This window comes from Apodemus sylvaticus, chromosome 6 (genome assembly GCF_947179515.1).
Source record: "Apodemus sylvaticus chromosome 6, mApoSyl1.1, whole genome shotgun sequence".
Taxonomy (NCBI): Eukaryota; Metazoa; Chordata; class Mammalia; order Rodentia; family Muridae; genus Apodemus; species Apodemus sylvaticus.
Window position 1 is genome coordinate 132,658,877 of NC_067477.1, and position 27,374 is coordinate 132,686,250.

The following is a 27,374-nucleotide window of genomic DNA, read 5'->3' on the forward strand; positions in this document are numbered from 1 at the left end:
ATTATGACTACAATTAGCTGTGTACATCTGTTTTAAAAAGGGTTGTATCTCATGTCTTAGTCTGTATTGCACAGGACCTTCCTTGTTTATAGAAATAGTCTATATAATTTTGTGGGGATTCGTGGCTATGTATAAAGAGCCCACGAAGTTCAAACAAATATAATCCTGCATAAAACTAAGTATGTAGGAGAGGGGCATACTTCATTGACTTATTAATAAATAATCCACTGCTTCATAAAACATCATACAGACAAACGTTCAGAAAACTGGACAAAAAGTTTGCACACCTTGTTTTGATTTTAATGGTTGAATTTTTTCTTCCTTTATGTTATTAGATAACAGTTCAACATTGTTTCAGCTTCTATTTCCAAATCATGGCACTAGAAGGAAAAAGGTAAAGATAAGAGAGCAGAGGCCCCTGACATACAGTCGGCACTCCGAGTAATGAAAAATAAAAAACCTTCAAGCGCCAACGTTTTCATTCCATATGCTCACCATATCCTCTGGCATCCTAAGGATCTGATGCTGAAAATGAGATGTAAGCCGAAGGTTGAGAACTACACTTCCCATGAGGCTGCTCTTTGGCACGCAACCTCTGCCTTGACGTCGTTGCCACGGCAACCTAGGAGCCTGCATTCTCCGGCCCAACTAGGAGCTTGCAGCCGGCCGGGGTCAGGGTTGTTCCCCACGCGGAGCCCAGGACTTCTGGGGCAGCGCTGCCACCATGCCCAGGTATTGCTGAACCGGCCTGCGGGGCTCCCACGACCTCCCCTCTTTCCATCCCACCAGGATAGGGACACGGAAGGGTGAAGCGGAGATATCCAGCCCTGGCACTGTGGGCAAGACTGTGGAGCTGAATGAAGCAGTACTTCGCTGTCACCCCCCATCCCTATCCCATCCTCCTTCTACCCAAACGCCCCCAGACCTAGAGCTTGAGGATTCCATCACAGACTAGAAAAGTAATCGATTTGAAAAGATCTTCAACTCCATCCATTCGCTGATTGCAATGACGTGTTTTGAGAGCCACATGGTGCTGCAGGGCAGGGCAAACCACAGAGTCTCCTCCCCAGGGGCCCTGCCTGGTGGCGCGGAGCTTTTGTACTTCAGAGGAAAGTGCAACATCTCCCCGAAGGCGCAGGGTCTGGGGTCTTGATGGTTTGTGGAATACATTTGAGCATTCATCCCTACAAAGGCCCTTTAACATACCCAAACCTCCGAACGGCCTACAAAGATGTCAGGGAGAGAGCCCAGGATCCACCCGAGCACAGTATAGATCTTGCGCAGTTTTCTGGATTAGAGGACAGAGCTGCTGTAGAGTTTATGAAGTTCAGAACTGGAATTGAGTCAGCTTTGCGCCGCGTTCTCTTTGGTTACTGTACGGAAGCTGTAAGTGCAGGGGGTTGTTTGTTTGTTTTGCTTTTGGCAGATTGAAGAACCCTTTATTTTACTGGGTACTTGAGAAACAGAGAATCATATTTTGGGGGAATGGTGTGTAAACAGAGCAAGCAGAACTCTTGGCCTATGAAATAAGAGTTCAGTTCATTCGGGATTTCGGGTTTGACTTTGTTTTCCTGTTTGGACATTTTAAAGCGTCTCGTTTTGTTTGTGGGAATTGAACTCAGGGCCTGATGCATGCTAGGCAGGCATGGTAACCGCTTTAACGTAATCACCAGCCCTGATTCAGGTTCCAGTCTGACAATAATTATAGGCCATCAATAGCTTTTGTGCTTTAAAAGGCCAGGGCCCAAAACTAAGTGAACAGTGACATTGTAACAATCACTGTGGCCCCAAAAGCAGATATTCTTTTTTTAAATGTCTTTTTCTTTCTTTTTTTAAAGACTTTATTTATTTCACACTGCAGCCGTCTTCAGACACCAGAAGAGGGCCTCGGATCCCATTACAGATGGTTGTGAGCCACCATGTGGTTGACTGGGAATAGAACTCAGGACCTTTGGAAGAGCAGTCAGTGCTCTTAACCGCTGAGCCATCTCTCCAGCCTCCTCTTTTTTTTTTTTTTTTTTTTAATTGACATTTCAGAGACAAACAGACTTGAGCCAGAGGATTAACATAGAGGCGTGCATGTATTAGTTGCTCAACAAATACTTGTTTAGGACTGGAAGATGACCCAGTGCATAAAGCGCTTGCTGTTCAAGAGGGAGGGCCTGGGTTGGTAAGCATACTTGCAGGACACATGTCTGTGAGCTCGGGACTTAGGGGGAGGGGCTGAGGACAGGAGGGTCCCTAGAACTTGGGGACAGCTACCCAAGAGAGCAAATCGGCATTCATTGATTCTCTCTGCTCTGACTGTGGGTGTGACTGGCTGCCATGACTCCTGGAATGGTGAAGCAAATAAATCCTTGCTTTGTTGGGGTGTTTATCCCAGCAGAGGCCTAGATGCTAGGGTGCTCTGTCTATAAATGTCAGTTCTCTTCATGAACCATTTCCAGGTGAAGAGAGTTAGAAAAAAATCCCTTAGTGTTTTACCTAGCTATTGACTCTCAGGAAATAGTATTTTTATAGATCTCTCTGCCGGGAATAAGTCTCTCTAAGGAGTTTTTCGGTTTCTCTGCCATTTTTTTTTTCTGACTTCTGCAGTGAAACTCTCTGGGAAATCGCAAAAGCTGAGGTAGAGAAACGGAGAAGCCATGGAAGCGAAGGGGACGGAGCTGAAATCGGAGAAAAATCTGTTTTCTTCATTGGCAGTAAAAATGGGGTAATGCTTTTAATATTTTTCAGTTTTCACAATTTAGCAATCAGAGACAAGTTTTACTTTAATACATTGATAAAATTTACATAGTCTCAACTCTTTAATCAATTGTTCGTACTAATTTAGCATACATTAGAAAGGGCTTATCATTGAGGGGGGAAAGTTATAATCGTGAACAAAATGTTTGGAAGACTTTCAACTATTTTTATCTCATAATTTGACACATTTGTGCCTTCTGCTTTGATTACATATAAAGGCCAGGGTCCTCTGAAGTCTGAGTCAGCACCTCAGTAAGTCAGTCTCTTAACTGCTTTCCCACTGTGGACTCAGTGACTTCACTTTTAGGAATCTCTATGAAGGAATACTTGACTTGTGTTAGTCGTTGTGGAAGGTGTGAGGAGAATGAGGTGGTACTCCCCATCCTCTGTAAGGTCAATCAAGTGTATGGAAAACGTGGGGTGTGGCTACTCAGCAAGTGCAGCTATGTCGTGTCCGTGCACAGAATTCCTGAGTGGGAGGAGGGGATGCTAGCCACACAGGATCAAGGCTTGCCAGCCTCCAGATGCTACAGCCTGTGTGGCATCGGCTGGCTTCTCTTTGGAGTTAAAGTTACTATTCATCCTCCGAGTTTCCTGTTTCCACATGAGGGCTCTGACAGAAGCTAAGTTCTGAACCGTGAGGCTGCGTGTTCCGTTGGCAGCCTGAGAACCCCTCTTTTCTCAGCACCTCCTCAGAATTGCATCCAGAACACCAGACATCCCCATTTGGGGTTTTCATCTTCATTATTATTAAACATTATATTTACTGCCATAATTGACTATATAACAAGAGACAATTTGGAGCTATAGAAATGGCTAAAAAAACCTCTGGCTGCTCTTCCAGAGGACCTGGGTTTGAGTTCCATCACCCACGTGACCGCTTTGATAACTAGCTGATACTCCAGTCCCAAGGAATCAGAAGCCCCCCTGCTCTCCTCAGGCACCGGGCATGCATGTGTACAGACATACATGTAGGTGAAACTCCCATACACATATTAATAAATAAACAAACAAACAAATAAACAAATAAAAATGAAATTAAAACATATGTCTTTTGGAAGAAACTAATGTGAATTAAAATAAGCAGGATGAAAATTTTATATATAACTTGTTTTGTTGTATTAATGTGTTATATATTAATTAGTATATAAAAGATAAACAATTTATGGATAGTAAATGTTTAGTCATTGTATTTTCATTTTATTTTTAATTTCTGTTCTCTCTGAATGTTTTCTTACTGGCTCATTCACTGAAGTTTTTTAATTTAATCTGAACATGCACATACAAACATATCACAACACAGAGACACATAAATAAAACTCTCATAGGAATTATTTATCTTTACAGTTTTTAACCAACATGCCACATGGTTTTGCTGTTGTAAGTAGAGTCATTTTCGTTCTTTTTAATATTTTTTAATTTAAAAAGTGTTTTGTTTTTGTTTTGTTTTTTGGAGACTGTCTACACTACATGTAGCCTAGGCTAGCCTTGAACACGCTTTAACTTCCCAGGGGCTGGAATTATTAAACCAGTGGGTATAATATATTTGAACTGTTTCCTGTTAGGGCTGGTCAGACATGTGTATAACCAGTGCTGGGCTTGTGGCACAGATAAGTTGTGTCACATAAGATATTCTGAATAAAGACTGTCTGGAGAGGCTCTGCCAACACGGCTGACTAGCCAGGCGCGCTCCCACGCTGAGCGTCCATGCCTTGTCCTCGGCCGTCTCTCAGGTCACCGGTGTTCCTGAGGGCTTTACACTGAGACAGCCTGTTTGGTTCAAGTTTGGTGTTTGCGAGCTCACTCCTCTTCATGGCGCACTAAGTGGCCTGTATAAACCAGTTTGCTCATTTTCCCTAATACGAATTTGAACCAGATTTCCTCTTGAAGACTCAGAGCACCTCAAGGGGCCAGAACTTTTACAGATAGTCTGTGAACACCTGGTTCTGTGTTATTCTGTGAATAAATAAATACCTGATTGGTTTATTTTGAAAGCTAAAGAGAAGTAAATGCTTCTGTTGTCCTAACAGTGATCACCCAGCAGCGGGCGGCCTTGTGAGGCTCCTTGTCCTTCCAGCCCCGCCCTCCTTCAGCAGTCTCTCATGTGAGGGACTCGGTGGTAGTGCTTATACTACACACATGGAAATGCCACGAGACCGAGACTGGTGAGATGGTGAAGAGTAAGAAGGGCGTGGCTCAGCCAGAGAGGCTGAGAGCCCTTGGAAGCCTGCAGTCATTTCCGTTTCCTACTGTGATCAGCTTCCTGACAATTGGGCTCGTGTTTCAGAGGGTTCAGGCATTATGGTGGGGAGGGCACAGTGGAACAGAGAAAATCATGTCATGGCAGCCAGGAGCTAGCAAAAAAGAAATTCAGAAAGGGCCGGAAGAACACGCCCAGGGTCTGCTTCTCCAGCCAGACGCCCCGCCTCCTTTTCACAACCTCCTAATAATGCCAATGTGTGATGAGTCCATCAGGGGATTAGTCCATCCATGAGGTCATTCATTGCCCCAAACTCTGTCAGCTGACAATCAAGCACCCAACACGTGAGGCTAGGGGGAACATAGCATTCAGCACCCAAGAGACAAGAAAAACGAAAAAGCATCAATTCAGACGAAGGGGTCAGGGGGTCCTGGGGATCCACAACAGCGAGTGGATGAGCTGGGGCGCTCTCTTCATGGTGGAGAGCAAGGTGTGGCTGGCCCGACGAGCATCGACACCTGCAGGGACACGGGCACCAAGGGGGAAGGTGGCCGAGTTCCTCTAGAAAGGCGTTGGCTGATGCGGAAGCCTGGGATGGCACTGACATTTGCGAGAGATGGTCATAGTGATGAACTGCAGCTGACTTTGGAGTGGACAAGGGGGTGACAGTCTCAAGAGCCTGGCAGAGGACATGTGTTAGGGTCAGCGGGCTTTTAAGACCTCTCCTAAGGTTGGAGACTGCTGTGATTCCTGGAAAATGTTTCTTCACCTGCGATTTGGAAGTTGTGCCATTCCTGGTGGGGAAAGGATTCAAGATAAAACTGGATGTGACATGTAGCAGACACAGGGAGAGAAAACTGTCCGTTAGAAACACCCTGCATAGTTATGCCCATCAGTGTACACATGTACTTGTGTAGACAGAGACATATGTATGAGGAATCAGGAGAAGGCATTTCAAAATTGACCCCTCACCATGCAAATGTATTTCTGCATTGCGTACCTAATAGGTGTATATTACTGTGTGGCTTGTCTTAATTTGTCTGTTACATTGAGGCTTCTAGCATTTCAGTTTCGGACATACTTCAGTGTGTGTGTTTTATAGTATTACGAAAAGGTCATTCAATCTTACCGTATTGCACATATACTCTGGAGTGGTTTATTACTATTCTTTTGGTAAAAGATTATAGCCTATTTAGGAGAGAGAGAGAGACAGAGACAGAGAGAGATCATCTCTTAGACAAGTTTCCCAAACTTTTCCTTGGAGCATGGGGGCTTCCTGCAATGCGACTGGCCCTGCCGCTCCGGTCACATTTATTCTTGCAAGGGGTCATTTGCGTTTTTTTCTCCACTGAACCAGTCTCTGGGTAGGATGTGAGCTATGATTCACATTTAGTAGCCAGAGCCTATATTTCTTGACTCTTAAAAAGGAAGCTGGAACCAACACATCCTCTAGCATTAAAAGCAGGTGCTCTCTCAGGGCGACTGAGCTGTCAGTTTGCAGCATTCCTACAGCCATCGTGTATTTGTGTGTTAGCTTTTGTCTTTACTTCCACTTCAACAATTGGGATGGAAACACTGAGGAACACTCTCAGTCAGGCTAACCAGTAATTAACATTGCTGAGTAAAAGTTTAAGACAGCTGTCAGGTGACCACGAACGAGAGATGTGATTTGCTAATGTTTGTCATCTGTGGACTTGATAATTATAATAATAGCAGCGTGGTTACTCTGTGATAGAAAGTTGACAGCTTACGTTCCCCACTTATCAAACTTTAACGCAATTCTGAAAGTTTCTAGTTTTTCATTTCCAGGTAATTTATCATTCAAATGATTTAAAAAGTTATTTTGGGCCACAGTTACAAACACTAATAAAATTTTACTCGTGGATGACATTAACACAGTATTCTTTCTTGATTTCTAGGGAAAAACTACCATTATCCTAAGGTGTCTTGACAGGTAAGCGTTACGTCAACCTCTCTTATACAGCATTCTGGTTTGTTCTGGCTACAACAGACAAGTTAGGCCTCCAAAGACGCAGAAGAAGGAATCATTTTGAGACTCAAAATATTTAATTCTTATTCTTGATTACAACTTTAAAGATATTCTGCGTCTTGAACACAACCTTTGAGAGCACCTTTAAAGATAAGACTAAGAAAGCCACAAACTGACTTCAGGGTCAATAATGTTTGTCATCTGTGGACTTGTAATTATATGACAAACGCATAGTCACACAGCCTCCGATGGTGCTCATGTTCTTTGGGGCTGTGTCACTGTGGTATGTAAGTTCTTTTTATTCAGCCTAATCGATGAGCAATGGCTGTAATCAGTGTTTCCTGTAATAACTGATCCAGTGCAGCGCTAGTGTAAGGTCAAGCGCTCCAAGCTGGGGTGCTGAGTGGCGAGCGTTCTTGTGGTGTGCCCAGAAACAGGCGAGTTTTCACATTGTGGCCTAACCGTCTTAGATGTTTTATTTTTGGGAAGCATCTTGCTTCCTACAAGAGCTATATCTTTAAGGAAACATAACTAAGTAATACTTGGTGTGTATACCAAGAATATCTGCCAAGATAAAGTCCAAAATATTCAACAAATAGAAATAACAAATCACAAATTTTAAACTTGTGGTTTTTGTTCTCTTAATTTAAACTAAATATATAATATTATTTTACCTCAAAGAGGAAAGAAAGCCAGCATCAGATAGTACCTGCTGCTCTTGCAGAGGATCAGGATTGCTCCCCAGCACCTACATGGTAGCTCATGACTATCTGTAACTCCAAGGGATCCAGATCCTCTGACCTCCACAGGCACCTGGCATGCACATGGTACACACACGTGCACATGGTGCACACACATGTATGCATGGTGCACACACATGTATGCATGGTACACACACATGTATGCATAATGTACACACATGCACATGGTACACACACATATATGTGGTGCACACACAGGCATGGTGCACACATGCACATAGTACACACGCACATGGTGCACACACATGTATGCATGGTGCACGCACATGCACATGGTACACATACATGTGGTACACACACATGTGTGCATGGTGCATACACATGCACATAGTACACACATGTATTCATGGTGCATGCACATGGTATACACACATACATGTGGTGCACACACAGGCATGGTGCACACGTGCACATAGTACACACACATGAATATGGTGTACACATGCACATGGTGCACACACATGCATGCAGTCCCTGCTCTGTTGTATTCCTGCAGCTACTACGAACTGGGTTGCTGGAACAGAAACTGAGGGATATATGGGGAAGGGGCGAAAGAAAGAGGCCAGGTCGAGTTTACCAATCGAGGCCCCAACTTTAATGGTGGTCAGACCTTTTAACAGTTTGGGCAAGCCCCTCCCTCCAGACTCCAGGCTGAGTTCCAGAGAAGTCATCTGGCTTCTCCTGGTGGTCCTTGGCTCGACTGCTCAGGCAGCTGGGTGGGTCACCTGCTTAATTCAGGAATTCGTAGACCTGGAGGAACAATGAGCTTAACCTTCACTCTGAGTTTCTCCGCCCTAGGATAAAAATTCCTGCTGTAACCTACTTCCCTATTGTCCTAAAGTCAGATTCCTGCCTGAAGCCAGGGATTGCCCTACCTTGTGGCAGGATACCCCAAGATGGCTCTGTACTCTGTACTTATGTTTACATAAGATAAGGAAGTCTTTAATTTAAAAGGGAAATAAATTCTGTCATATTTTATAATGTATGTGAACTTTAAGGATATTATGCTAAGTGAAATGAGCCAGTCACCAGACAGACAAGGCTGTCCGATTCCTTCTGTATGGGGTCCTCAATCAGTCAATCTCACAGAAGCAGAAGTGAGAGGGCAGAAGCTGAGGCTGGGAGGAAGGGATGTGTGACATTATTAACTCCAGTGCATATGGAGTTGAGGCGTCACAAGGATTGGTTGCTCAGCAGTGTGAATGAAGACGTTTTACACTGCACTGCACACTTGAAAGGGTGTGCCAGCACGATTTAGTTCATATATTTCTTACAACATTTAAAACAAATATTTACCATAAATTGCTTTTCCAAACAATTTAAAGTTGCATAAGTAGTTTATTAAATCATTTAAATGTTTTTAAGTCATTTGTTGGCTTTTATGTGCTTCTTCATATAAATTTTTCAACTCTCATATTTTGGCTGAGATTTGAGATATAGAACAAATAAAATCCCCCGGTGTGTCCTTACTAGGTGACTGGCATTGGTTCTCAGCTCCGCCATCGAGCTGATCAAGTGAGTCAGTATTTCCCTCATGGCGTGGATTTGGAGAGCTGCAGATGGAGCCTGGCCTCCATGATGCCAGCTCGCGGCTTCTCCGCTGGCCTCGCAAGGCCACCACGCATTCGGGCATTGTCATTCACTCCTGCCCCTGCCACTACAGCCCCGGGACATGCTTGAGGGGCTCGTTGTGTCTTGTGGAATAACGTTGTTATAGCTTTACCTCATGCTAGTATCCATTATTAATGTCAAATATTCAATATTATTAATAAAGTGTTTAAGAGGAAGAGAAAATGGGTACAGTTATAGCAATAGGAGCCAGGTCCGCCATCTTGCTTAACATAGCGTCTGCCTTTATTGTACAGGGATGAGCCGGCAAAGCCAACCTTAGCGTTGGAGTACACGTACGGAAGGAAAACCAAGGGTCACAACACAGTGAGTCCGCCCTGAAGGCCTGTCTCGGGCCTGAGGTGGGAGGGAGGCCGTGGTGCCCAGAGCTCATGTTGTCTGCAGACAGTAATCATGCCAGTGGTGCATGGCACAGACCTGCAGCTCAGCTGACAGCCTGAATGGAGAGAACATTTTAGCTTTCTCTTTTGTATCTTAAAGTGTTGAAAAAGATTGATTTGCAATTTTCGGACAGTTCTTTGGCCTACTTCTACGTATTTAATAGTGAGTTCCCTGTTTTGTATGTGATACTTTTGCTTTGGGGTTTTGGGGTTTTGTTTTGTTTTGCCACTATGTATCTCAGACTGGCCTGGAACTCCTTATGTAGCCCAGGTGGCCCCAAGTCTGCAGTCCTTCTGTCTCAGCTTCCGAGTACTAGTTACGGACAGACATGTGACAGCAGGCCCAGCATGAAATGAGATTTCTTTGGAACCTGGTGGTCTAGAGTCCTTTGCTCACTCACAACATCGATGGCACTTTCTCTCTGTTTCAAATAAAAATCACATTGTTACTGCCTCAGTTCTTATCATTTTAAAATTATTTTTAGATTTGTCCTACGCTATGTTTTGAACATACTTTCCCTCCTCCAAGCTCTCCCGGATCCTCCCACCTCTCTACTCCCCCAGCTTCATATTCTTTCCCTCTCCAAAGTGTGTGTGTGGGTGGGGGGGGGGGGGACTGAAGCAACCAAAACAAAATCAAGAAGACAAAAACACCAACCCATAACAACAAAGCAGAAGCCACACGGAAAGGCCTCGAATTGTTCTTCATTTGTCCCCTCCACTCTTGAGCCGAGGCCCGCCTGGGGTGTGGCCGACACACTGTGGCACTGCACTGCCTGCCGGGAGTGTGACCGACACACTGTGGCTCTGCACTGCCCGCCAGGAGTGTGGCCGATATCCAGTGGCACTGCACTGCCCGCCAGGAGTGTGGCCAACACACTGTGGCACTGCACTACCCGCCTGGAGTGTGACCGGCACACTGTGGCACTGCACTGCCCGCCAGGAGTGTGGCCGACACACTGTGGCACTGCACTGCCCGCCAGGAGTGTGGCCGACACAGTGGCACTGCACTGCCCGCCGGGAGAGTGGCCGACACACTGTGGCTCTGCACTACCCACCTGGAGGGTTGCCGATACCCAGTGGCTCTGCACAGATCTTCCCTCTCCAGCAGGGATCAACTGCAAACAGTGTGGTGCCCCTCCCCTTCCCTGTGCCTGACCTGATGCCCCTCCCCTTCCCTTCCCTGTGCATGGCGTTCTCCAGAACTTGTGCAGGCCTGGGACTGCATTGCGGTCTCTGTGAGTCCGTGTGTGCTTCAGCCCTGTTGTGTCTGGAAGATGTTTCTTTGGGGTCATCCACCGTTTCTGGCTCTTAACAATCCTTCCACCACTTCAACATAGATCCCTGAGCCTTTCCAGGAGAGGTCTGATAAAGACACCCACTTAGGGCTGAGTGCCACTGTCTACACACTATCGTAACACAGTAGGTCTCTCTCTGTGTTAATTACCATCTACGGCTTGGAGCTTCTCTGGTGAACTCTGAGCAGTGCACTGATCTGTGGGTACACCGTCGTTAGGAGTCATGTATTGCTATGTCCACATAGAAGAGTAACAGTAGTAGTTTTTACCCTAGGTTCATGGCCTATCTAATCTCAGCTTCATGCCTTTGTTAACAGTCAGACATGGGTTCCACCTCTGGGGCAGGCCTTTACCCCAATCAAGAAGTGGTTGGTTGCTCCCGGGACCTTTGTGCAGTTTTGCACTGTATGTCTTGCAGGCAGGCCATTGTCCCTGGGTTTGTAACTGGGTGATCTGGGTGATATTGACAGTTACTGTTTTCCTCTGAGAGTGTTTGAAATGCCTCACAACACTGTGACTGCTCGTCTATAGTAATGAAGCCCACAGCCGAGCACAAGTTCAGCTCCTCCATGTTGGATGACATAGGCAAGTGGTGTCTTCAGCAGCGGGGCCTCCCATCCAGTTGTGGGGTGCCCACAGAGACCAGAAAGGGCACCTGCTACCTTAAGCTCTGGGGTCGCAGGTGCTTAGAGCTGCCCAGTGTGATGCTGAGAACAGAAGCAGGGGCCTCTGCAGGGGCAGCGGGCACTCTTAGCCCTTCTCCTGCCCCTTGGGGGTTCTGTTTTATTTCAGGGACAGTTCTTCTTATATACCCTGGTTGGTCTCTAACTCCAGAATGGCCTTGAGCTCACAGTCCCCCTGCCTCAGACCTTCTGAGGGATGATATTAGAAATGTAAATCACCATATCCATTTTATGAGTTACTTTTGACTTTTATAAAAATCTTTTAAAAAAATATGGGCTTGAGCTGTGGAATGTATGTGAAAATATACTGTTCAAATTTTAAATTATTATTTTTTTTAAATAAAGTTGGGACTGTAGCTCAATGTTGGAGGATTTGTCTAACATTCTTTTTTTTTTTTAAAGATTTATTTATTTATTATAAATACACCGTAGCTGTCTTCAGACACTCCAGAAGAGGGAGTCAGATCTTAGTACGGATGGGGTTGTGAGCCACCATGTGGTTGCTGGGATTTGAACTCAGGACCTTCAGAAGAGCAGTCAGTGCTCTTAACCACAGAGCCATCTCTCCAGCCCATTGTCTAGCATTCTTTACTCCTGAGTTCAACCCCTAGTTTGTTGGGCAGGGGAAAAAGTGTAAAAATTGGTCTACGGCTAAAGACCACAGGCCTGAGTCTGTTTCTGCCTGTTTTGATGTCTGTTCAGGGGATGTTAGAAGCTGTTCAGCACAGAGGAAGAACACGGTAATACATGGTGTGGGGACAGAGATTCCTAGGTGGAATTGCTTCTGAACATCTTATAGCAAAGGGGATCATTTCTTAAACTTAGGTGTGAGAACAGTCTAGAGCAGAAGGCCCCACTTCCATACACAAGCACATTTGAATGATCTAGTTCCAGTGTTTGCTCACTAGAGAGTGTATCAAAGAATTGTATGGTAGGACATACCCACGACCCCAGCACTCAGGAGGAGGAAGCAGGGGGATCTTTGTGAGTTTAAAGTCAAAGTAGTCCATGTAGTAAGTTCCAGTCCAGCCAGGACTGTGTAGTGAGGCTTTGATAGAGTTATATGACAGATGTAAATCTACAGAAACAAAAGTGCCTGCTATTGCTTTCCAGATCTACCAATGAAAGTGGGTTATTAAAACCGAGAAATTAAAAAGAATTAAAAACCAAGAAATTAAAAAGAACACGGAGATGCAGGAGAATCTGGTTTTGTGATTCACGTAGTTTATGACGTGAGCCACCCTTTTTATGGAAAACTTGAAACTGCTCTCACAAACTTGATTTCTGAGAAGGGCTGTAAAACCTTCCTTTGTCACATTGTGAAGCAGCGAGATTTTCCAGTGAAAACTGATTCATTCCACAAACATTAGTGATTCAGTATCAGCAGCAGTAAAACAGATTTAGAGATTATGAGAATCTGTCCTGAGGAATGGGAAATAACTTGTATTCGTCTGCAATGTGCGTAACCGCCACCCACCATCCTAGTTCATGGTTGCAGGCACATGAAGACCCAGGTGACCACACCATCCTAGTTCATGGTCGCAGGCATATGAAAACCCAGGTGACCACTGCCTGTCACCTGTTTCTCCTCCAAACTTTGGACCATAACATGGGGATTTTCTAACTCTCCCCAAAGCTTCCCATCTGTGTCAGGTTGAATGTTTCATTGTGAGTTCTAGATGGACGCACTCGGCCAGCTCCTTGTACAGGACAGGTGTCTGCTCGTCAGTGTTTTCTGACAATGGAGAGACGCCCTGGTGAGCAGTCCTGAGGGCTGGCCCTGGGACACACTGCTTCAAGCTGCCTGGCTACCTGGCCTTGTCAATCTCCTCTTAGCTGAAGAGTCCTCCAGACTGAAAAGCACAGCTAGCCTTATCCCACACCCTCACCCCCACACACACCTGCCATCACCAGTGGCGGCCTCCGGGGTGCTCAGGGACAGGCTCTGCTCAGGCCTAGGTTTTGCTCTGGTCTTAACCTGTCTAGCTCGCGCATTTGTGAGCATCTGTGTGTAGATCAGAATGCTCTGTTTTACTGTTCTATGTCCATCGAGAGCCCCAAGCGTGCTAAACTGAATAATTATACCTAAATTTTATTTAAGTATATATTTCATGTGATATTGTTATTTACAAAGTTGGGAGCACTGTGAGTGCCTTCTATGAGGTATAAACAGAGTTGGTGTTTATTTTCACAGAAAAGCATGTATCGCTGACAGTTCCTTTGTTCTTTAGAATGCATTTGATGTATTTCAAGGTACGAGTAGAGGAAAGAAAAAGTTTCAAGAAAGAAGAACGGGTTCGTGAGGGCCGAATATTTTGTATCTATGATTATTGCTGATAGGTGCTAATAAAGTATAACAAAACACTTAAAAGTTTAAAATTATTTTCTTTCAGCCAAAAGACATCGCTCACTTTTGGGAGCTGGGCGGAGGAACCTCGTTACTGGACCTGATCAGTATCCCGATCACGGTCGACACCCTAAGGTGAGTGCAAGGCCCCAGCACAGGCTCCGAGAGACAGTTTTGAATTGTCCTGGGTAGACTGCAGCCCAATCCTTCCCACGAGCTTGGACTGTTCCACTTCCAGAGAAGTCTTGAAAGCCCCGAGGCCTGTCCAGGGCCGAGCGAGGTGCGTCCTGCCAGTGATGTACTTTCCAAGCCTGCCAGCAGGGAAAAATATTGACTAGGATTTGGGTGATGAATTCATTTTCCAAAGTATGAAAAGCTTGATTCTTTCCACTCGATCTTAGTGTGAGTTAACTCAGCTGGGATTTGTCTCGGCTGGCTGGTGTCCGTCTCCTGTGGAATTTAATACACTTATGTCACTGGCCTCCATCCACAGGAATGCCCCTGTGGAAGAGGAGAGGGCTCCCTACTGAATCAGGCCAAGGGGAAAACCAAACCCACAGACGCTCCCACGCATTGGCCGCCTCAGATGTGGGAACTTGTGACCTTTCTGTGTTGCTGGGATCTCATCTTTGCCAAGAAAAAAATAAATTAAATCTGGAATATTTCTTATTAGAGTTTGACACAAACCGTTGCTGTTGCCTGAACCAAATACAGAGGACCCAGCAAGTATTTGTCACATTTCAGCCATGAAGAGCCCTAGGGACAAAGTCATGTCTCCTTTACCAGACAGTTGCGCTTCGCATTCGTAGGCGTTTATTCTCCTTCGTTTCGAGACAGGGTCTAGCAATATTGCCCCAGGTAGCTTCGAACTCACAGAGATCCACTTGACTGCCTTCTGAGTACTAGGATTAACAGCATGCGATATCATGCGTGTGCATGGGTGGGTATGCATGTGTGTGCCTCTGTATGTGTGTGTACATGTGCATGCATGTGTGTGTGTGTGCACGAGTGCACGTGTGCATGTGGTGAATGTGTGTATGTGTGTGCGTGCATGTGGTGTATGAGTGCCTGAGATTGTAGAGATCAGAAGAGAGCATCAGATCTCCAGAGCTGGAGTTACGGTCAGTTGTAATGCATCCAGGATGGTGTGGGGCTCCACAAACCAGCTTCTCTTGTCAGCAGGCTTCCTGTTCGGCTTTGCAGTGAGGAGCACGAGGCTGGATGTCTCGGCCGCTGCTCAGTATATGCTAGAATCCTGAAAGGACTTGCTAGCATGAGTGAGAGTAGGCAAAGAGAGAGCCCCTTCCTTCTTCCATGCCTTTAGAGAGGCGGCCAGCTGGTGATGTGACCCAGATGAGAGGTGGATCTTCCCACCTCAGAGATTTACATTAAAAAAAAAATCTCTCGCGAGCATATCCAGCCACTTGGGTCTTAGTTCATTCCAATTGTAGTCACGTTGACCACTGAGAAGAGTCACCACAGACTCCACTGGACAAAACTAGGTTTTCATTTGTAAGGTATCATAGCTTCTGGGACCCCATTTGGTGCAGACCTGTGCAGGCCTGTGCGTGCTGCCTCAGGCTGTGCGAGTTCACATGTGCGCAGGCCCTGTTGATTTAGGGGACCTTGCTCCTAGGTGTCCCCCATCCCCTGTGGCTCTAACATTCTTTCTGCCTCCTCTTCATCGTGGTTCCCTGAGTCCTGAGACAGTGGGTTTAGGGCTGAGTGTCCAAGGACCCTCGTTCTCAGCATGTGTGGCCGTGGGTCTCTGCTCCTGTCTTCTGCAGGACGCTTCTCTGGTGTAGCTGAGCACTGATCTGGGAGTGCAGAGGACTGTCATTAGCGGTCACTTAATTGCTGTATTCTTTTAGTGGAACACAAGTGTTTGGTTTTATCCGAGGTCCCTAAGCTAGCTAGTCTCAGGTTCTTGGCTACGCAAGCATTGTTGGGTATGGGTTCCCTCTTCTGGAGAGGGCCTTACTGTTTTACTGTTTTGTTTTGTTTTAAGGATTTGTTTTTATCAGTTTTAAATGTGTGTCTGTGCACCCACATGCATGCACCTGTGGGGGCCAGCAGAGGGCATTAGATTTCTTGAAGCTAAGGGTACAGGTGGGCATCAGATCTCTTTACAGATGGCTGTGAGCCACCATGTGGTTGCTGGGATTTGAACTCAGGACCTTCAGAAGAACAGTCGGTGCTCTTACCCACTGAGCCATCTCTCTGGCCCTTTTTGTTGTTTTGTTTTGTTTTGTGTTTTTTTTGTTTTTTGTTTTTTTTTGTTTTGTTTTTGTTTTGTTTTTTTTGTTTTGTTTTTTTTCAAGACAGGGTTTCTCTGTATAGCCCTGGCTGTCCTGGAACTCACTCTGTAGACCAGGCTGGCCTGGAACTCAGAAATCTGCCTGCCTCTGCCTCCCAGAGTGCTGGAATTACAGGCGTGCGCTACCACCACCCGGCTTGGAGAGGGCCTTAAATGAAGTCAGATATTGGTTGTTTCCTCTCATGAGCTTTGTGTACCATTGCACCAGCATGTCTCGTAGGCAGGACACCGTTGTACATGGAAGGGTTTGTAGCTGAGTTGGCGCTTGCATTTCTCTTTCAGTAGTGCACAGGGCACCTTGTTCCACAGATGCTAGCCTGTGGGGCGAGGCTCTGTGTAGTCACCAGCGTGTTGGGTAGATGTCGTCTTCAGCAATGGGGCCTTGGTGACAGTTTGTGGAGGGCAACCTATAGTCTTGACAACAGCCTGCGTTCTTTGGGGGTTCCAATGAAACCCCTATGGCAACAGTTTAATTAGGTGTAACCTGTTTCCAGTACTAGAAGCTCCATTTGGTGACGAGATGTTGGAGGCAGATGTTTGTTTTTGTTTTGTTTTGTTTTGGATGCTTGGTTGGTTGATTTGTTAAAATAAACTTCACAGCTACATAGTTTTCCGTTTGACTTTGTTGTTGTTCCTCCTCCTTTTATCTTCTTTCTTTCTTTCTTTCCCTTCCTTCCTTCTTTCTTTTCCTTCCATCTTTCCTTCCTTTCTTCTTCTTCCTCTTCCTTTTCCTTCTTCCCACTTTTTTTTTCTCAGACAGGATTTCTCTGTGTAGTCTTAGCTACACTGGAACTCTGTGGACCAGGCTGGCCTTGAACTCCTCTGCTTTCCAAGAGCTGCAATCAAAGGTGCGCGCCCCACTGCCAGGCTCTTTAATGGAGACAGGCAAAGCTTCCTAGGAACTAGGTGTTTGTAGTTGACCATTGAAAAGAGGCAGTGAGAGTGAGGGTGGTGAGGGTGGGGATGCGCTAAGAGCTCGCTGCCACCTTGTGTGGCCAAGAGGCAGGAAGGCTGCAAGCAGAGGCCCACTGCTGCCGGAACGAGGCAGACTTGTAGGCGACCTGACTCCTCTTCACTTAATCTGAGACTTGGCCAGACAGATTCGTGGAAATTCGGGTTTCTACAGGAAGGGAAAACTTTCCATGTTTCCTTAATCCCTCCCTGTGTGGGGTCTGAGACATCCTGCCCCGAGGCTCCAAGACAGCTGGTGCCAGCTTTGGGAGAGGGAAAGGGTCCGGGTTGTAAGGAGTTAGGCCCAGGTCTGGGGCCAGGGCTGGGTGCGGTTAGTGCATCTCCCTTCCTGCGGTGGCTAACCACAGAGAGTTTAAAACTGGAATTAATTTGACACGTAATTCCCTTGTTTGAGGCAAACCCCAGCACATTGAGAAACTGGTATATTGTCACATGCAATTAGATATTGTTTACTCTCGTCATAATGTACAAAGTACAAAATGTTCCCTCAGACTTTGATTTGTAAGGGTCCACAATTCACTGAAGAATGACTCCCCGGACTCAAATAGTATGTGAACACAAAGAGTGTTTTATTTTGCAGAGGTCCGGCATGCTGGGGTCTCCTATTACCAAGATAGAGAGACAACCAAGTGAGTTCACAGGCCTGATTCAAAGCACGTTAGGGGATTCCAGGGTAGGCGACCTCTCTGTTCATCTGTTGGGTCCATCTCTACAGGCATTCCATTCCCCGGTCCTGGGGACTTGAAACTTGTTGGGGAAGTCTGGAAACTGTTCCTGAGGAAGTAGCTGGGGAGGTCTGGAATCTGCTGACCCATTGTCCTTGCCTCAGGCCAGGTGGTGGGTGGCTTCTGAGGCCTGGGCTTGCCTGGAATTGCCCAGTTCTTGGAAACAGAGATTTAGGCCTGTCTATCAACCTAGCCTTCTCTGATTAATTTGCAATAGAACATTTCCTGTGGACTGGTCTCACTTCAAGAATCTTTAAGCTATTTCTTAGTTAACATTTGCCATAAAGAAGATACAGTACTAGAAACAAAAAGTTAGGCTTCTGTTCCGCCTGTTGTCAGGGTTAAAAGTGATTTTTATGTTGTACTATTTGACCATAGTAAAGAGGCTGCACCAGCCTTATAAAACAAAACCAAATTAGATACACCAAAACTCTAAGAGTAAAATTAGTTTCTTTACTACTACATACTTAGTTACAGTTCTCTGGCGAAGCAGACTGCTCATAAACTTAATCAGGTGACATAGAAATGACTGGACAGTAATCTTACAGATACATTTGATATTAGTATCCAAAGGATCCTTACTAAATTGAGGCCACAGGGACAGAATTTAGATACTATTTTATATGAATTACCCAAAATAGCTGGTTTGACCGACCCCACAAAAACAAACAAACAAACAAACAAACAAACAAACAGAAAAAATTGAATAGCATCATCTTTGTCTCCCAGCAGAATATTTGCCTGTTGAGTAAGACTGTTGGCTCTGAGCTGGGCGTGATGGTGCACAGCTGTGACGCTAGCACTTGGGAGGCAGAGGCAGGAGGCAGTGCATCCATCAGTTCCAGAACTGCCTGGTCTACATGGAGAAACAGAGAAACTTTATCTCAAAAAAAGAAAAATGTTGGTCATGATTAAATGTCTGCATACTTATTCTTACCATTTTTTAAAGCACTCATATATATAAAATGTGTGTGTGTAGGGGGGGTGCCACTTGTTGACAAGTTCTTCTGTGGCACTGAGCACATGACCACTGAGCCAATACCGTTATATTCATTCCTAGGACCTCTTGGTTTTCCTGCGGTGAAGTTCTTGTAGGCTCTTAGCAGTCTGACTCCATGGTACCTTATATGATGAGGTCATGGTACAGTGTGTGTTGAGCTCCCCCCTTTGTATAGTGCAGTGCTTTGTCATGTGTACAGACTATATCTGTTCACCCATCAGCTGCCCACGGACTCTGGGGCTGTTCCCCTTTGGCTGTTGCGGATGGTGTGGCCACGAGCACTGATACCCATATGCTTTCTCAGTCATAGCCTCCCTCTGGGCATAGTGGCTCGTGCCCATAATTCCATCAGTCTGGGACCTAGGCAAGCAGATGTTTCAAGGCCATCCTTGGCTACATAGTAAATTCCAGAACAGCCAGGGCTACAAGGTCTCAAAAAACAAATAACAAAGAATTCTTCAGAATTTGGGCATAGACCTGGAAATGGAATTGCTGGACCACGTGGCACCTCTGTTGTGTTACTTCAGGGACTGCCACGCTGTTTTCCAGGGCTGTTACACTATTTTCCGTATTCTCGCCAGCACGTACTTCCTCTTGTCTTTTCTTAGGTAACAGCTCCCCTAAGAGCTGTGAGACCACGCTCTCATTTTGGGTTTTCTTTAAATCTTCCTCATAGTTGAAATTGTTGAGCATTTTTAAAATTTTTAAAAATGTTCTGTGTATTGGTGTTTTGCCTGCATGCTATGTGTATCTGTGTACCACATGCATGCAGTACCTACAGAGGCCAGCAGAGGGTGTCAGAACCCCTGGAACTAGAGTCCTAGATGCCTGTGAACCAGGGACTTGGACCTTCTGAGCCGTCGCTCCAGTCCTTAAGCATCTGTCCATGTGTTTCTTGGCCAACAGCATATCTCTTTGGAGTTATTTGAATCTATTTTCAAGTGGATTATTTTGCTGTAGCGTTTAGGTTTAGACTTATGTTTAATGTATAGGAGTGGAGCCCAGTGTCTGTGGTGATGGCAGTGTCCTCTGCTAATCAGAGCTGTTTCCAGAGAGGCAGCGTAGTATAGCTAGAAGACAGACGACTCTGATTTAAAGGCTCTTTTCAGTTTACTAGTTATGTAAATATGCACTTCTAATTTCAGATCCCTAAAATGGGCGTTGCACATCCCAGTGCGGCCCATCCGTGTGTCCATCCCCTCTGTTTATCTTGCGTTGCTGCTGGCCTTGGCACTGAGGTTTGGGCTCCCCTTCCGTGGAGCACCAGGTAAAGTCAGGTCTAGACAGGGCATCATTGGGCCGTGTGAGCTCAGCTTCTCTGTCTGCGTGGCATCGTTGCTAGCTGTAATACTGAGTACCAGTCGGGAAGGACACCAGAGCCTGTAAGCCTTGAAGTGAGCTCTCACTCCATCCTGGAATAACACATGCTGGTTTTTTAACTATATTAGATAAATTTCGGGACATTTCACATCTCAGAGCAGTCGCCATCGGGAGCCTTTGTCTGAGGCCGTTCTAATCTCTCTAGGACGTTTTCTATTGTTCTTGTTCTGGACCTTTCCAAACCTAATGATCTCTGGTCCACCATGGAAAGTCTGTTGCAAGCCACCAAAAGCCACGTCGACAAGGTGATAATGAAGCTGGGCAAGACGAACTCTAAGGCCTCAGCGGAGATGAGGCAGAGGATGTGGAGCGCCATGCAGAAGGACCATCCGGTGAGCTCACAGCGCCTCTGGCCTCGCGCCGCCCGGGGAGGCAGCACTGCCGCGCAGCTTCTCTCATTTTCTGCATGACTTAAAATTTGTTTGATGTAAATGAACCGGTTTACCGGAAAATTACAGCAATTTCATAAACCTCAGTAAGAACAACGCAATGAGAAGACGGTGATGTCTTCTTGTCAGACATCTGCTGTGTTTATTGTGGTGTACCTTACCACTCACGAGAAATGGAGTTTTAGAGTAGAATTTTGATATTGATTTATTTTTTTTTATTCGATATAATTTATTTACATTTCAAATGATTTCCCCTTTTCTAGCCCCCCTTGATATTAATTTATAATCTCTGTAAAATGAAGATGAAAATCTGGTTTGAACTGGGGAAGACTGGCTGAAACTACTACAGACTGAAGCAGGAGCAGAGAGATTCAGCTGCCTCCCCAGCACCCCATGTCTGCATTCATTCAGTGGCTGTCATGTGGCTCCTCCATCATCCAAAAACTATTAAGTTACAAAGTTGCTGTGAAGGCAACACAAGTTATTTAGATACAGTCTGGAATGTCTCATCTAGAAAACTAAGAGGCGCATTTTTGTAGTGTCCATAGTTTGTGCGCCTGTCTTGCACAGTATCAGAGCTGAGCTAAGCCAAGCAGCCCAGTACACACTTAACCCCAGAACAGTAGCTGGGGGGAGCACTCGGGAGGCAGAGGCAGGCAGATCAGAGTTCTAGGCCAGCCTGGTCTACAAAACAAGTTCCAGGACAGCCAAGGCTACACAGAGAGATTCTGTCTTGGAAAACAAAACAAAACAAATAAACAGACAGAGAGCAGACCATGGCGGTGAATGGGTGCTGTGCTGTTAGGATAATTACCATTTCTTGCTTTATACTTAAAATAGAGCACAAAGGGAAAGTTAATATAACAAACTCTATGACCAAAAATATGGTCAACATCAATGAAGAGAGTGTTTTCTGAAGTAAACAGAAATTCCTGAGGGCATAGCAGTACACAGCTATAATCAAGTATATCTGTTTATCAACAGGATCGGGAATTAATTGACCCATTTCCAATACCTCTGGTCATTATTGGAAGTAAATATGATATTTTCCAGGTAGGTGCCCCCATATCTCACTGTGCACTGGGCGTGTGCACGGGGCGTGTGTTGCTATGCTTTTATGGGGAGGCATAAAATGATGAAATAAGAACAGTATCTCTGGGAGGGACCATCTCAGAGACACCGATCTGAAAGATTTTAGAGAGGACGATACGGTAAGCACATCCATCCCGAGGAGGCCAGGAACATGAGTCCACTGGTTAGAACGGTGAGGCGAAGGCTTGAAACACAAGTCTTCAGCAGTGAGGGATAAGATTTACTTCCCAGCTTTAAATTGAAGAAAGTAGGAAATTAGTTTCTTCTTATCTTGGCTTGTCAGAGAGTCCGTAGGGTATTGCGCAGGATAGAACGTGTGCTTATATCTGGATTCTCTGAAGCCAAGTGTTTAAACTGATCTGATAGCAGCAGGAGGCTGTGGCTTGCTCAGTCTCTAATGTGAACGTGGAGGTGACCAAGCCGGACTCCTCAGGGTGAGGATTTAAAAACAAATAATGCGTTTCTCCCTGAGTGAGCTGTTGAGACCTCTGGCTTATTTTTTCCTTTTAATAATTTTCTTCCACAGGATTTTGATCCTGAGAAGAGGAAGGTGATATGTAAGACCCTGCGCTTTGTGGCACACTACTACGGAGCCTCGCTGATGGTCAGTGCTTCCCTGCCCGTGGGGGAGGGGCCAGCTCACCCCGCCCCCTCCCTTCCTTCCCACTTCCAAGGCTCTGACTGGACAGCGGTCTGCAGAGCACTCCGCCCTTAGCCTCCCCGCCCTCCACGGCTTGTATCTGTAAGCCCAGGCAAGCTTCAGAGACATGTTGATGTGTTCACACTTTTTTATTTTTATCTTCAAGAATTAGAATCTATATTCCCTCAAAGGAAGGGTAGAGGGTTGGGGGAACTTTAATAAGATGGTGTTTTATGTAAAAGCAATGCTGGTATAGAGGTTAAAATCATGAATTTTGGAGTCAGGCTGCCCAGGTCAGTGTCAGTGTGACAGACTCCTTGTAAGACAGGTGATTCTAGGCAAACCACTTAAGCTTCCGCTCCTCTCAGGTAAAAAACGGACAGGAACAGTGCCTGCCTGCTTCCTGGGGTGCAGGGGAGGGGGGGCTGAAACATAGAGCTAGTCAGGGACAGCCGGACACACTCAGTGCTCAAGTGCAAGCCGGCCTGAGCGACGCAGTAAGACCCTGTCTCTAAAACAACCCAAACAGCACATAATTATAATTATCATCTGAGGTGGGCCAGATTTTGCTGGTTATCCTTTAAACAAAAGATAAAATATGAAATAATTTTGCTGAAAAATACTGCCTTAATTTCTGAACTGCTTTTGCTAGGCAAACTTAAAATGTTTGTACATTAAAAGATTAATTGTGGAACTTAAAATAGTCTACCTTTCCCAGGCCTGTATAATGAGACTCTGTCTCAAAAACAAACAAATGAAACAAAACAAAACAAAAACAAAGCTATCTTAGCTTTTGAATAAATAGCTGTGGCCTCCTTTCCTCGAAGTCAGAGCTCTCAGAGAAATGTAGAGACACCATGACAGGGGCGGAGCCTTTTGCTCCCACAGCTGAAAGCGCTGTGCATTCTGATGTGTTCTGTTTCTGTGCATTTAGAGCATTTCACATTTCCTCATGTGTTCTCTTTACCTTCTTAGCCTGAGCTCTGTCAGCCTACACGTCAGGTTGACGGAAGGCTTTGGAAAGTCTTTTTGCCATTTTGAAAACCAATGGAAAGTGTCTAGTTGATGCATTTCTGCTAGTGAGTGTCATAACCAGTCATGCTCTGATGGAAGGGGCGGCTCTGGGTGGGGTGGGGTGAGTTCCCAGCGCTAAGTTGACTCCGGAGCACTGTGTGTGGAGGAAGGGGTTTGAGAAGCAGCCGGTGGGAGAATTGGTGACAAACCTCGTATGTTCTCTCACCCTCCATCCTGAGGAACATATTTGTACTTAGGTTTTTTTTTCTTCACCCATATAATAAAAACAAAATATCACAAAATTACATAGTAAAGCAATAACGATATACTGATTGTATTGTAACAAATATATAATTTTAGCAAAACTACATACAACAATCTTTTTAATTAAAAACTTCCCTATTTTAAATATCACACGATAAACATGAGCATTATTCTTTATTTTAAATGACTGTCTGACCTTGGTGTGGCCTTGTGTCTGTCCTCCGTAGCCCTGTTCTTACGCCAGAATTAACCTTATCTTGTGGCTCTGCCGTAGGAACCAGAAAGTTGCTCTCTTTGCTTTATAAGTATCTTTCATTCCACTCCCTACATCTGAGCCATTCTCCTTTGTCTTTGAATGGCAAGGTATTTAGAAGGCAAATGGTGACTGGCAGCCCCTGGAGGAGCCACACCTCCTGCTCACCCCAGTGTCGGAGCCTAACTCTTGGAGACAGGTGCGCCCTGTCACCATCCTGAAGTGCTCCAATTTGGTTCTCCTAGATCTACCCAGGAAAGGATTCAGTGATTGTTTTTGTTTTCCAGCTCTGCAGGCAATTCAAAAAAGAAGCTAAAATAATCAATTCAGGGAGCAGCAGTGCGACTGTCCCTGCCTGCCCCGCTGCCACAGTTACTTTTAATATATGCATCTTGTCTAACAAACCCAGTTAGATTGGGGGGATTTTTTCTTCTAGAACATCAAGAACATCCGTGTCAACACACACCACAAACATCTCAGGCAAACATAAATGTACAAATTATAAACAAATTGTGATGGTTGAAATCGGTGGGGTGGCTGGCGAACTCTCAGGGCCACCACTCCGTGCTCTCATGAGCTCTGGGTGCTGAGGCACTCGCTGGCCGAGTCACTGAGGAGGCGCTGACCCAGGTGGCCTTAGGCAGCCTCTGCTGTCCACTCAAATGCAAGTGTTTGGAGGACAAGAGGTTGGAATCCTCTGCCCATCTGTCCTTGTTCAGAGCTGTGTTTTTCACTGTTAGAGGATGAGAGAGCAGAGTATAATTTATCTCCTGTTTGTTGTTTAAGTTCACCAGCAAATCAGAAGCTCTATTACTGAAGATGCGCGGTGTTATCAACCAATTGGCATTCGGTATTGATAAAAGGTATTGGTAAATATTTTCCAATTAGTTCTCCCTGCTCCCTGGTTTCTGTGTCTTCCTCCACCTTCCCACTTTCCTGTGCTTATGATTTTCCTCTGTTTGTCTTAAATGGAGTTAGACGTTTCAGCACGTGTCCTTTCTCGTGGCTTGAATTGACTATGGTGTCCATCTGTCACAACCAAAGTTATTGGTCCATTTGGGTCAATGCTTTCATCTGCGACTTAGATAAAATGTGGCCCTTGCATTTATACTAGAGCATGGCGGCTCATTCAATTGCTGAACTAAATTACAATCTTTTTCTTTTCCATACAGCAAATCAATGTGTGTGGATCAAAATAAACCACTGTTTATCACAGCAGGATTGGATTCTTTATGTCAAATAGGTTGGTGAACTTATTAATATTGCTTAATCTTTTTAAATTGCTTATTGATTTTCACCTCCTGCCTCCTTGGTCTCCAGCACACCACCATTTCTGGCTTCATTTCGTGACAGTTATTTCATAAGCATTTATTTGTATCCCCAGAATTGGTGAGGCTTCCAGCACATTGACACACTTGTGATAGAAAGTGGGGGGGGGGGGCACTGCACGGAGATAGACTGCTCTATTCTACTAAAACAAACAAGCAAACAAGTGCACTTTTACATTCTAGTTCCCCAAATTTAGAGGAAACCAGAAGTATAGGGTAGTCGGTGAACCCTGGAGCACGTTATGATTAATCGGATATATCAGATTGAAGTGGTAGGATGAACCGAAAGTATTAGGTATCCTTACTTCTCCATCATAAACCCACTTTTCAGTTGGGTGCAGTGGTATATCTTATAATCCTCGTACTGGGGGACCAAGGCAGGGAGATTGCCTAAAACTCAAAGCCAGCCAGACTGGCTTTCAAATTTTAAGGAAGTTAACAAAATTTAAGGAAGTTTGCTTCAGCTACTGAGATGAGTTTTCCAGTTATCAAGACTCTTCTCTTCCCAAGAGAGCTGTTTCCTGTGTGAAGCCCTTTGGGCCCTTGGGTGTGGTTGGTTTCTCACAAGGTAACAGGCAGGCCCTGTCTTACTCTCTGGAGCTAAGCGTGCATAGCTTCAACCGTGGGGACCTTTAGCAGCGAGCATAGAGTTTGAACACAAGAAAGGAAATGGAGTGGTGTTGCCTAAGGAATGGTCGTGGAGACAGATGGCATCGTTTTTATTAGTGCCAGCTTAATCTCAGGAGCACTGTGTGTACTGATAGGTAATGCGTGCCGGGGATTCTCCTCTGTGAGAATAGTTGGCCAGAAGGGCTTGCTCATTACTGAATGTAAAAGTAAGAGCTGGCTAAGACACGGCTCAGCAATAAAGAGCACTTGCTGCTCTTCCAGTTGACCCAAGCTTAGTTCTCAATACCAGTGTTAAATACACAGACACACACACACACAAATACACACACGCATACACACACAAATACACACACGCGCACACACATGCACATATACACACAAATACACACACATACACACGCGCACACATACACACACACGCATACACACACACATGCACACACACACACAGACACACACACGCATACACACACGCATATACAAGTAGCTAATCAATACTTTCTCACCAAGATGGTAAGGAAGTTCTTGAAAATTAACAGTTGAACATTTTGGGAAAACAATAAAGATGTTAAAAAAAGGATGAAAATCTCAGGTTATAGATTGAAAATTGCCAGAAAATGATAATTTTTTAAAATTTTTTTCAAATTAATTTAAATATTCAAGTTATAAATATATTATTCCTCATTAAAATAGTAGGGACTGGGAATGTAGCTCAGTGGTAGAGTGCCTCACATGAATGAGGTTCTTGGTACAATCCCAGCAGTGCAAGGGGGAAGAGGCAGCTGAATCTTGTACGTGTGTGTGTGTGTGTGTGTGTGTGTGTGTGTGTGTGTGTGTGTGTAGGATCCCTCTCTGGCACTCTGCATTTACACATGTGTAGGTGATGTAGAAACTTTATTAGTCTGTGTTATTGAACTGAGTATACCTTAATGGGTTTTCAATGTATATGCTGCCTATAGTTCTAGTTAATATTTGAACTTTTTCCTAGTTAAGGAACATAGCCATTCCTGCTGACAGTTTATTGTCTACTAGTAATGAGCTTCTGGGTAGTCATCAGTTTTATGTAAAACAGATGGAGCTGCTGTATGAAATCTTGAACATGATACATGTGTGTTTCTATTGTGAGCATTGAGAGCTGGGATTACTGTTAACAGAGCACGGACACCAGTGTAGGGTGTGGGTATCAGTTATAGCTCACCCACTGTGTCTTGCTGCCTCTGTTTCTAGTATGACAGCCTTGGTAGGCGCAATCATAATGGTGTCTGTGATATGGAGATGGGAACGAGTGGCCGAGGATGAGTGCTTTAATAAACGGCATCTGATTTATTAATAGTTTA

The 27,374-nt window shown here is 45.1% G+C and overlaps 1 protein-coding gene across 1 annotated transcript in view; it reads left to right on the top strand.

The window, feature by feature from the left end:
* Positions 1-636: 636 nt before the first annotated feature.
* The window catches only part of Dync2li1 (dynein cytoplasmic 2 light intermediate chain 1), a 34,457-nt gene continuing 7,719 nt past the window's right edge, over positions 637-27,374 (top strand). Inside the window, exons 1-10 of the mRNA XM_052186494.1 lie at positions 637-732; positions 2,596-2,713; positions 6,865-6,899; positions 9,562-9,631; positions 14,080-14,168; positions 20,573-20,759; positions 21,801-21,869; positions 22,435-22,512; positions 24,866-24,942; positions 25,252-25,322. Of these exons, the coding sequence (XP_052042454.1) occupies positions 725-732; positions 2,596-2,713; positions 6,865-6,899; positions 9,562-9,631; positions 14,080-14,168; positions 20,573-20,759; positions 21,801-21,869; positions 22,435-22,512; positions 24,866-24,942; positions 25,252-25,322 (802 nt within the window). The 5' untranslated portion in view covers positions 637-724. The remainder of the gene's footprint in view (positions 733-2,595; positions 2,714-6,864; positions 6,900-9,561; positions 9,632-14,079; positions 14,169-20,572; positions 20,760-21,800; positions 21,870-22,434; positions 22,513-24,865; positions 24,943-25,251; positions 25,323-27,374) is intronic.